At 57.8% G+C, this 11,300-nt stretch overlaps 1 protein-coding gene across 2 annotated transcripts; it reads left to right on the forward strand.

Moving 5' to 3' along the window:
- The first annotated feature begins 4,405 nt into the window (after window positions 1-4,405).
- Window positions 4,406-9,385, forward strand: TMEM147 (transmembrane protein 147). 2 transcript variants are annotated; one of them, XM_073323037.1, is made up of 8 exons: window positions 4,406-4,469; window positions 4,980-5,121; window positions 5,828-5,897; window positions 6,083-6,148; window positions 6,249-6,385; window positions 7,755-7,839; window positions 8,261-8,382; window positions 9,091-9,385. In XM_073323037.1, exons 1-8 carry the CDS (start codon window positions 4,445-4,447, stop codon window positions 9,209-9,211), a joined length of 768 nt encoding a protein of 255 aa, XP_073179138.1. In that variant the 5' UTR covers window positions 4,406-4,444; the 3' UTR covers window positions 9,212-9,385. The 2 variants fall into 2 exon arrangements, with proteins under 2 accessions (XP_073179138.1, XP_073179139.1); XM_073323038.1 differs by lacking the exon at window positions 7,755-7,839.
- The last annotated feature ends 1,915 nt before the right edge of the window (window positions 9,386-11,300 follow it).

Below are 11,300 nucleotides of genomic sequence, written 5' to 3' on the forward strand. Positions count from 1 at the left end.
TGCTAGGTTTTTGCCCAGAAAACACCCCCTGCTTCTGTCAGGTGTAGCTGAAGCACTGTCTCCAAAGGGTGAAGGGGCCAATAGCTGGCCTGAGCCCCCTGGGTCACAGCCTGCAGTGCCTTTTGAAAAAGGCAGCCCAGACTTGCAACCCTGGAGTCTTGATATCTCTGCCTTTCTTGGCTGCTGGAGAGGAATTCTATTCTAGCAGCTTCATCCAGGACCACACTGTGGTAGGCACATCACAATCCTAAGAATGGTCCTAGTGGGTCAGACCCATGGTCCGTGTAGCCCAGTGTCCTGTTCATTAGTGCAGGCTTCAGAGGGAATGAACAGAACAAGGCAGTTCCAGAGGGATCCATCCCCTGTCCAGTCCTGGCTGCTGGCATTGAGCTTTAAGGACACGTAGAGCATGACATTTTGTCCTGGGCCATCTTGGCTAAGAGCCATCAATGGACCTATCCTCTGTGAACTTAACTGGGCTCAAAAGAGAACTAGTTATAATTTTGGCTTTCCAACATCCCCTGGCAGTGAGTTCCACAGGCTGGTTGACTGTTGGGTGAAGGACGTATTCATGCTTGTCTTACACCTGGTGCCTGCCCTCTGCATAGAGTGGCCCCTAGGTCTTAGGGTTGTCCCCACACATAACTCTCCTCAACACTGTTCCTGGTTTTATAGATTGTCATATTCCCCCTCAGTCACCTTGTTTCTAAGCCAAACTGTCCCAGTCTTTTCCATCTCAGCACATGGAAGCTGTTCCATACCCCAAATCGTTTTTGTTGCCCTTCTCTGTACCTTTTTCCATTTCTAAGGTGTGGTTCTTTGAGATGGGGGCACAGAAGTGCACCAAGTACTCAAGGCGGGGACATACCATGGGTTTATACAGTAGTGGCATATTTTCTGTCTTACTGTCTCTCCCTTTCCTAAGGGTTCCTAACATGTGTTAGCTTTTTGACAGCTGCTGCACATTGAGCAGCTGTCTGCAGAGGGCTATCCACAATACCCCCCTGGCCTTTCATGAGCAGTAACAGCAAGTTAGACTCCATTTTGTAGGTAGAGTGGGGATTGTTTTCCCTTGTGTGTTACTTTGCATTTATCAACACTGAATTTCACTTGGCCTTGTGTTATCTAGTTTAGCGGTATCCCTCTGTAACTCTTCATCATCAGCTTTGGACTTCCCTAGCTTGAGTAACTCTGTGGTGTTTGCAAACTGGTCCTGGTACAGATCCCTAGGGCACCCCACTATTTACCTCTTGCCATGGTGAAAACTGACCATTTATTCTTAGGTTGGGGTTAAAAGATAGGAAACAGTTACTGCAATCTAACTATACAATAAACTACAGCTGGTAGAAGGCAATAATGGGTCAATAGTGACCCACAGTGGGTATGGTATCCCATGCACCCAGATAATGTGGCTCTGGGGCTGGCCTAGGGACCACCTCAGGGTCTGGTTTGAAAAATGTAACTAGTGGGTGAAGGAGGCTGGCAGCAGAGAGGGGGTGACAGCTCACTGAGGGTTGGGGGCACACAACAGGCCAGGAACAGCCTTGGAAGAGAAGACAAGCAGCTGGTGGTTGAGGGGATAGAGAAGGGGAGCCAGGGATGGGGTAGACAAAGCACCATAGCTCAGATCTATTACCCATGTATGACAGAAAGGAAACTGAGTCACAGAAGGCAAAGGGCTTTGGAAGGGTGGGCTTGATAGCGTGGGGCTTATAAGTTAACTCTCTGAAAACCCTATCTGCTGCTCCCCACATATTCTGTGCCCCACAACCCCATCCTCCTTACCCACTGGCATTTGCTTTGACTGCCTGCAACCTCGATTTACTTTCCCTTAGAAGGGGAAGTAGCAGCTGTTCCTCCTGTGTGTGAAACTCCTGAGTAATCCAGCATGGCCCTAGACCTTCTGTGGGAGGGGAAAACCCAGGGTGGGTTTAGCAAAACTCTCCTGCTCTAACCACTAGACCCCACTCCCTTCCCACAAGTGGGACTGGAAGCCGGGAGTCCTGGTGCCCAGCTCCAACCGCTAGACCACAACCCAGCAGTCCTGTTATTTGCCTCTTAAAGTCTAGGCCAGGTGAGCTGATTAAAATGGCAACGCCAGGCTGCCCCCTAGTGGCCAATGTGGCTATGACGGGGAGGAAGAGCCCCTTCTTCAGCAAGGTCACCCTGCGTGGCATCAGCCTCCAGCTCCCAGGCTGCGACTGATCCACTCAGGGGCTGACGTCAGCGGGAAGCGAGGCCCAGGACACGAGCCAGGGTGCGTGGAGCAGCGGCGGGGATGCAGGATGGGGACGTGCAGAGACAGCGGCGCGGGGCCCAGCCTCAGACCTCTCGGCAGGTTGGGAAGGGCCAATAGCCGCCGTCAGCCCTGTAGCGCCCGCGTGAAGCTGCGGGGGTGACCTGGCTGAGGCATCAGCCGCGGCATCCTGGGGATTTGGGTTCTGGGAGCAGCTAGAGGCTGCAGATGAGGTGCCAGTGGGATGGACATGGCCCAGACCCGGCGAGAGACCAGCCCTGCCCTGTCTGAGATCAGGGCCCCGTCGTGCCAGGCGCTGCCCCAGCTGAGATCAGGGCCCCGTCGTGCCAGGCGCTGCTCAGACCCGGAGAGAGACCGGCCCTGCCCCAGCTGAGATCAGGGTCCCGTCATGCCAGGCGCTGCTCAGACCCGGAGAGAGACCGGCCCTGCCCCAGCTGAGATCAGGGCCCCGTCATGCCAGGCGCTGCCCAGACCCGGTGAGAGACAGGCCCTGCCCCAGCTGAGATCAGGGTCCCGTCATGCCAGGCGCTGCCCAGACCCGGTGAGAGACAGGCCCTGCCCCAGCTGAGATCAGGGCCCCGTCGTGCCAGGCGCTGCCCAGACCCGGAGAGAGACCAGCCCTGCTCCAGCTGAGATCAGGGCCCCGTCGTGCCAGGCGCTGCTCAGACCCGGAGAGAGACCGGCCCTGCCCCAGCTGAGATCAGGGCCTCGTCGTGCCAGCCGCTGCCCAGACCTGGTGAGAGACAGGCCCTGCCCCAGCTGAGATCAGGGCCCCGTCGTGCCAGGCGCTGCCCAGACCCGGTGAGAGACAGGCCCTGCCCCAGCTGAGATCAGGGCCCCGTCATGCCAGGCGCTGCTCAGACCCGGTGAGAGACCGGCCCTGCTCCAGCTGAGATCAGGGTCTCGTCGTGCCAGGTGCTGCCCAGACACAGCCAGAACCAGTCCCTGGCCCTAGATGTCACAATCTCCATAGAAAGGGATGATTATGGTGCCCATTGTACTGACAGGCAAACTACGGCCCCAAGAGATGCAGTGACTCTCCTAAGGTCACAAAAGCAGCCTGTGGCAGAACTGAATATTGAACCGAGATGTCCGAGTCCAGGGTCTTAACCCTAGCCCAATCCTGGCACCCCACTGGGGGCACCAGGGCCAGCCAGCTGTCAGGGGAGAGCCCCCTTGAGCTGGGACATCAGGGGCAGTCCAGACTGCCAGGGCAGAGCCCCCCACCCTGTTCGTTGTAGCACAGCACCCCCTAGTGCTGTACTGGGATTTCGGGGCAGCCGGACTCCAGCTGGGGATTTATGGCAGCTTGCTGGGAGGGATCTAATTGCAAAGAGTCAGGGTGTGGATCTAACCAGAGGGGCAGTGGCAGGGGACGGTGCTTCTGCCACCCTCCCATCCCAGCTCCGGATAAAGGGTTCAGAGAAAATCCCAGCCGCTTACGCAATGGGATTAGGCACAAAGTCAGGGAAATCCTTAGAGCTGCTGGATGCAGCAGTGAGGAACATCTGGCCAGGCTGCCCCGGATTGAGCCATTTATGGGGGGCGGGGGAAGGGGAAATGATTGTTTAACCCACTATTGTCCCCTGGATCTGGCTTCCACAGATCACTTTAGCTTCAAGATGTGGAGTGTAACCAGAATTCAACTCCACTTCCAGTGCCGGGGATGGAACCCAGGAGTCCTGGCTCCCAGCCCCCCAGCTCTAACCACTAGACCCCCCACTCCCCACATAAAACCCAGGAGTCCCGAGTCCTCCTCCCCTTCTCAAACCAACTACACCCTTCTGTTATTAATGCCTCCCCATGCACGGTGGGGATCTTTAGACCTTATTGCTGTGGAAACGGGCTGGAAGACTACAGCTCCCATAGTGCACTGCTGCCAGCGCTTGCTGCATCACGGGAAATGTAGTCTAGTGAACGAATGACTACAACTCCCATGCTGCCCCGCTCGCCACACTGGGTGCACAGCCTCATGGGAGGTGTAGTCTGATGGTACCGTAACCGTCTCTGATTCCCATAGTGCTTTGCTCCCAGACCAGCTGGGTGCGCGTTGCATCATGGGTGTTGTAGTCCAATTACCCAGTTAGGCCAATCAAAAGGCCGGTCCAAGGGAAACTAGTAGCTACAGCTCCCAGAGTGCACTGGGGCAGGGCATGAGTCCATCCACCTTGCGGCTCATTGCGGCGCATGTGCGAGAGACTGGTGGGGTCTAGTGAGTGTCAGGGGCGAGGAGCCCGGACTCCTGGGTTCTCTCCCTGGCCCCGGAGGGGAGTGGGGTCTGTTGGTTTAGAGCAGGGGATTCTGGGAGCCAGGACTCCTGGGTTCTCTCCCTGGCCCCAGGGTGTGTGGTGTCTAGGGGGTTCGAGCAGGGGGTTCTGGGAGCCAGAACTCCTGGGTTCTCTCCCTGGCCCGGGAGGGGAGTGGGGTCTATTGGTTTAGAGCAGGGGATTCTGGGAGCCAGGACTCCTGGGTTCTCTCCCTGGCCCTGGGGTGTGTGTGGTGTCTAGGGGGTTAGAGCAGGGGGTTCTGGGAGCCAGAACTCCTGGGTTCTCTCCCTGGCCCGGGAGGGGAGTGGGGTCTATTGGTTTAGAGCAGGGGATTCTGGGAGCCAGGACTCCTGGGTTCTCTCCCTGGCCCCGGGGTGTGTGTGGTGTCTAGGGGGTTAGAGCAGGGGGTTCTGGGAGCCAGGACTCCTGGGTTCGATCCCCATCATTCTCCGCAGGCAGGATCCGGGCAGTGCCAGACGGGCCCCCCCACCCCCACACTGATCCTGGCGCCACCGCAGCCATGACCCTCTTCCACTTTGGGAACTGCTTCGCTCTGGCCTATTTCCCCTACTTCATCACCTACAAGTGCAGCGGCCTGTGAGTGCCCGGTCTGGGGTCTGTACTTCCGGGCAGGGGCTCTGCCTAGCTGGGGAGGCAGGGTTTGGGGTGCAGTGATGCTCGGGGGGAGGGCTGGGCTGGGTATCCTGCCTGAGGGGCGGGATACCCAGTAGATGGGCCCCTGGGGCTGAGCGGGGTGGGGGTGGGATACCAGGGTAGATGGGCCCCTGGGGCTGAGCGGGGTGGGGGTGGGATACCAGGGTAGATGGGCCCCTGGGGCTGAGCGGGGTGGTGAGTGGGATACTGGGGTAGATGGGGCTGAGCGGGGTGGTGAGCGGGATACCGGGGTAGATGGGCTCATGGGGCTGAGGGGGCGGGATACCGGAGTAGATGGGGCTGAGTGGGGCAGCGGGGAGGAGCTGGGATACTGGGATAGACGGGCCCATGGGGTCCCGTGGGATACCAGGGTAGATGGGCCCCTGGGTCTGAGTGGGGTGATGCGCGGGATACCGGGGTAGATGGGCCCCTGGGGCTGATCCTACTGTGAATCAAGGTCTTGGTGACACCCCCCCCCCCACCCATTGTTTGGGCTAGTGGATTCCTCTCTCTGCCATGAACCTGCTTTTGCTCCTGGGACAGCAGGGGTGGCTATGGGGGGAGGGGTTGCATTGTCCTGGGTTGGGAGCAACATTGGGGGGCCCCCTCCACGTGACCCCAGCTGATCTCTTCCCCCCGTCCCCCACAGGTCAGAGTATAACGCTTTCTGGAGATGCGTCCAAGCTGGGGCTACCTACCTCTTTGTCCAGCTCTGCAAGGTGAGGGGTACATCTCTCGCTGACCTGAGGGCTGGGAGCCAGGGCTCCTGGGTTCTATCCCCAGTTCTGGGAGGGGAGTGGGCAGGAAGCGGAATCAGAGACTACGGGGGCCTATTGACCTGACCTGGGGGTGCTGGGCCCGTTGCTGTGATGTTGTCTCATCTCCCGTTGCTTTTTCATTCCAGATGCTGTTCTTGGCCACTTTCTTTCCCACCTGGGAGGGTGCAGCCGGGGCTTATGATTTCGTGGGGGTAAGTCCAACTCGGGGAAGGGGGGAGAGCCCCAGGCTGGGCTAGCAGGAGGCTGCGGGTCGGGAGTTAGGGGCACTGTTTAACCCCTCGTATTCCCTAGGAGTTCATGAAGGCCACAGTAGACCTGGCTGACCTGGTGGGGCTGCACCTGGTGATGTCGAGGAATGCGGGGAAGGGCGAGTACAAAATCATGGTGGCAGCCATGGGATGGGCCACGGCCGAGCTCGTCATGTCCAGGTGGGACCCGCCCTCCCGCTAAGCTGGGCCAGGTGGGGTCAGGGCTTGGATGGGAGACCTCCCGTGGTGGCCGAGGCGCCCCTGTGTGGTGCTAGGGGGCGCTGTGCTGTGGTGGGCGGTGAGGGCCTAAGTTCCTGCTAAGCTGCATGGAGAGATGCCCCGCCCCCGCCCTGGCGCCCGTGCCCCGACCCAGCCCCGGACCAGAGCTGCTGGGGGGAGTCCTCTCTCCCTGCTGTAGCCCCGGGGCAGCCTGCTCCCCAAACCCCTCATCCCCAGCCCCACCCCAGAGCCCGCCCCCCGACCCGAGCCCTCACCCGCCACCACCCCAACCTTCTGCCCCAGCCCTGAGCCCCTCATCCCTGACCCCACCCAAGAGCCTGCACCCCCAGCTGGAACCCCCACACTCCAGCCCTGAGCTCCTCATCCCCAGCCCCACCCCAGAGCCTGCACCCCCAGCCAGAATCCTCAGCCCTCCCCCTCACTCCCAACCTTCTACCCCAGCCCTGAGCCCCTCATCCCCAGCCCCACGCCAGAGCCCGCACGCCCAGCTGGAACCCTCACGCCCGAGCCCTGAGCCCCTCATCCCTGATCCCATCTCAGAGCCTGCCCCCCCAGCCGCAACCCTCACCCCCATACCCCAGCCCTGAACCCCTCATCCCTCACCCCACCCCAGAGCCCACACCTCCAACCGGAGCCCTCACCCCACCCCGAGCCCCTCATCCCTGACCCCACCCAAGAGCCTGCACCCCCAGCTGGAACCCCCACACTCCAGCCCTGAGCTCCTCATCCCCAGCCCCACCCCAGAGCCTGCACCCCCAGCCCGCACCCCCAGCCGGAGCCCTCACTCCCCCTGCACCTCAACCCGCTGCCCTAGCCCTGAGCCCCCTCCCACATGCTGAACCCCTCGGCCCCACCCCTGCCACATGAATTTTGTTACATGCACCAATATGGAGGTGACGTGTCACACAACAGACTTCATTCCGCACATGGGTGGGAAAAGTTAGAGGGAACGCTGGTGAGGACTCTCCTCCGTTAGTCAAGGCCGGCCCCAATACCCCAGGGCAGCTCTAGGGGGCGCCGAGCTGCATAGGGGCAGGGTGTGGGGCTCTCCCCTAGCAGGCAGGGTTGGCCCCAATTCCCTAGCGCAGCACTAGGGGGCGTTATGCCACAGTGAGCAATCACTGACTGAGCCCTGTAAAGCGTCATTGGGACAAAGGATTCTCTTTCCTTCCCATCCTGACGTTCTGTGCGGCTGTTCCCCAGCAGCCCCAGAGCTGGCTGCATCTCAGTGCTGGGCGAGCCCTCCCTGCCTGTCCCAGCTGCGGTGTTTGAGCCGAGCAACCTCAGACCGTCCCTGTGTCTCTGTCAGGTGCATTCCTCTCTGGGTGGGAGCCCGCGGCATTGAGTTTGACTGGAAATATATCCAGATGAGCATCGACTCCAACATCAGCCTGGTGAGAGCCCTTCTACTGCTGCCTGGGCCTTCTGCTGTGAGCTTCCCCGGGACAGTGCCCCAGCCACAAGGAATTTGACATGCCAGTGCTGTGACCTTCCCCGGGACAGTGCCCCAGTCCCAAGGAAGGGGATGCTCTGGCGCTGTGAGCTTCCCTGGGACAGTGTCCTAGCCTCAAGGAATGGCATGCCAGTGCTGTGAGCTTCCCTGGGACAGTGCCCCAGGGAAGGGGACGCTCTGGCGCTGTGAGCTTCCACAGGACCGTGCCCCAGATGACCTAGGTGGGGAGTGGACAGATCAGTGCTGTGATCTTCTCCTGAGCAGTGCCCCCGTTGTGGGAGGTGGGGCACTGGTGCTGCGCTCTTCCCCAGGGCAGTGCCCTGCCCTCTGTGACACACCCCTGCCCTGCATTCCCTCCCCAGGTTCACTACATCGCCATGGCTGCCCTGGTATGGATGTTCACCCGCTACGACCTGCCCAAGCACTATCGTCTGCCCCTCACCCTGCTGCTGGGCCTCAGTGTCTACAAGGCCTTCTTCATGGAGTGAGCAATGGGGGCGGGGCATGGGAGCGGAGCCTCTGGGAGCAGGGCACAGAGCTCTAGGGCAGTTGGGGGACCTGGCTGGAGTTGGGGGTCTGGGGAGCGTGGCAGGGCTGGTCAGATTGGGAGGTGAGGGTCTCAGCTGGAGGGGGGACAGGGATCTAGGTGGGGTGCAGGGGCTGGCAAGCAGGCCCAGGTTTCTGCTGGACCCGGCTGGGGCCAGGGGGAGGATCTAGGGGCCGGGCAGGCTGGGGCTGTGGTGGGGGAGAGGATCTAGGGTCTGGGGCGGGATGGGATGATCTGGGCTGAGGGCCCTGGCTGGGGGGTGGGGCTTGTCTTGGGACAGGTCTACCCAGAGAAGTTTTGGACCCCGACATCATGTGTGCCGGCATCCCCATCCCTCCCTTTTCACCAGTTACAGGGGTTTTGGGCTCCCTGAGCTCGGAGCCCCAGGACAATCGCAATCCTCCCCTTGTCAGCCCTGAGCATTTCGATTTCCCGCAGATGGCCGTGAACTGCCCTGTCGAAAATCTTCTTCACCCTTGGGGGTCTCCGTTGCGGCCCGCAGCGCCAGGCGCTGTACGTTCACAGAGCGATCCCGTTCCCTTTTGCTGATAGGGTGTGAGGACACTGCGGTGCTGTGAGCTTCCCCCAGGCAGTGCCCCAGCCTTGGAGTTCCTGCTAACTCCCGTCTCTCTCACTCCCCTCCAGATCCTTCGTTCACGTCTTCCTGCTGGGCAGCTGGACGGCGCTGCTGGTCAAAGCTGTTATCACCGGCTTCCTGGCGCTCAGCTCCCTGGGTCTCTTCGTTACCTTGGTCCATGGAAACTAATCGCCCCCACCCCGCCAGGGATACTCTCAGCTCTGCTACCTAGAGACCTTGGGGATGGCTAAACGCCCGGTTTTGCCGCCTGCCGCGGCACCAGATCCGATCCATGTTGGATCCACCAGGACAAGGGTCAGAATAAATCACAGCGGTTGGGGTTTTTTTTTTTTTTATTTTCAACATTTTTTGTGTGTGGTATTTCTGGTATGGAGGTGTCTTTGTCTTGCTGCTGCCCCCTGCTGGAGGAGACGAGCCCTGGTGTTCGTGCCTGTGCCGCCCCCTGCTGGAGGGGACAAGCCCTGCTGTGTGTGTGTGAATGAGTATGAGGGACACCCTCTGCCTCTCAGGGTAGGAATCGACACAGGTCTGCCCAGCTCAGCAGAGGGGGCCGGATCCAGCACAGGATGGCGAACACCAAAGCAGGGATGATTGTGGGGCAGGGTGGGAGGGCAACAGCTGGAGTCAGCTCTTGGTGGGCACCGTCCCAGCACTGACTCTTCTGTGAGGCTGGGGATGGTCCCACTCCCTTCCCAGGAGGAATATGCAGGAAATAGGCTTGGGTGGATTGATTTAAATCGCCGATTTTAATCAGGATTCAAATCGGTGACTGCGGGACCCCGGGACTGTAACCAGCCATGTAAATCTGGCTTCCCAGTTGCACTTTCTAGTGGAAACCCTGAGCCTCCTTGGCCAGTAACCATGAAAACCCAGTCATTGCAACGGCGCGGAAGGGACTCAGAGCCCACCCAGGCAGGACCCAGCAACCCTAGCCCAGCCCTGATGGGGGGCCTAGTCCTAAGAACCTCCAATGACGGGGATCCCACGGCCTCCTTTGGCCACCGATTCCAGAGCTGAATTCCCCGGGAGTTAGAGAGTTTTTCCTAATATCCAACCTCCATCTCCCTGGCTGCAGGTTAAGCCCATTCTTGCTTGTCCTACCTTTGTGGAGAACAATCGATCTCCGTCCTCCTCAGAAGGGCCCTAAACATGGTTGCAGCCTGTTCTCAGATCCCCACTCAGTTGTCTTCTCTCAAGACTAAACAAGCCCAGGGTTTTTATCCTTCCCTCCCAACTCAGGGTTTGCTCATTTTTGTCATTTTCCTCTGTACTCTCTCTGGTGTATCCCCATAGTTTCCCCCTTCCCCAGTTCTGCACCTGAGACCCCACGTGTTGATTCCCGGCCTTGATGCTAAATTTGGTCCTGCTTTTTGCTAACCGGGGGCAAAAGCCAAAATAAGGATCTGGCGAATGAGGAGTGTATTGTTTGCTGTTTTCTAACAAATCCAAACCCCATAAACATTAAGCCCCTGGATAAATGGCTGCCAAGCTACAGAATTGCTGAAATAGCTGTAAACATTTATTTAAGCAATTTTGTAGCCTAACAACTGTTTGTTCAGGGGCTGAATTTTTCGGAGCATTAGAAAACAGCAAATGACGCATTCCTTATTTGCATGATCGTTTTTTTTGCTCGTGATTTGTGTCAAGCTGCCGTTGAATGGAGATTGGAACTCAATGAAAAATGCACCAAACCAACCTTTCAAAAATGGTTCTTATAAATAAATAAAATGACCTTAAATGTGCGTCTTCTGGGGCCAGCACATTTTTAGGTCATTTTGTTTAATGAATAAAAGCCATTTTAAAAGGCAGGTTTTGTGCCTTTTTTAAATGAATTCCCCCCCCTTTTAAAAGCAAACCGTATTTTGATCCGAAGACTGAGTAAGTTTATCAAAATATGGTTTGTGTTTAAGATGGGATTAATTTAAGAAGGCACAAAACCAGCCTTTTAAAACTGTTTTTATGGGTTCACTGGAACAACCTTGACTGTGCTGGATACATAAGAAGACTCAGAAATATGGTTTGCCTTTAAAAAATGGGAATTCATTTAACAAGGCACAAAATCAGCATTTTAAAATGGTTTTTATGAGTTCAATAAAATAACTTTCAGTATCCTGGAGCCATAAGAAGGACAAGTAGGTTTATCAAAACAGAGTTGGTGTTTAAAACTCATTTTAAATTAGACAAACGAAAGGTTATCTGGAGTTAGTGGTTGGAAGTATTTGGTTTTGGTCACCAAATCCTTCAAGACTTTAGCACT

Source organism: Lepidochelys kempii, chromosome 24, assembly GCF_965140265.1.
Source record: "Lepidochelys kempii isolate rLepKem1 chromosome 24, rLepKem1.hap2, whole genome shotgun sequence".
In the NCBI taxonomy this organism is placed as follows: Eukaryota; Metazoa; Chordata; order Testudines; family Cheloniidae; genus Lepidochelys; species Lepidochelys kempii.

Excerpts from the sequence above, each read along its gene's own strand:
- TMEM147 (XM_073323037.1), top strand. The coding sequence starts at position 4,445 with ATGTGCGAGAGACTGGTGGGGTCTA. Across the intron at positions 5,122-5,827 it reads ACCTACAAGTGCAGCGGCCT|GTCAGAGTATAACGCTTTCT; the intron begins GTGAGTGCCCGG and ends CGTCCCCCACAG. Across the intron at positions 7,840-8,260 it reads TCGACTCCAACATCAGCCTG|GTTCACTACATCGCCATGGC; the intron begins GTGAGAGCCCTT and ends TTCCCTCCCCAG.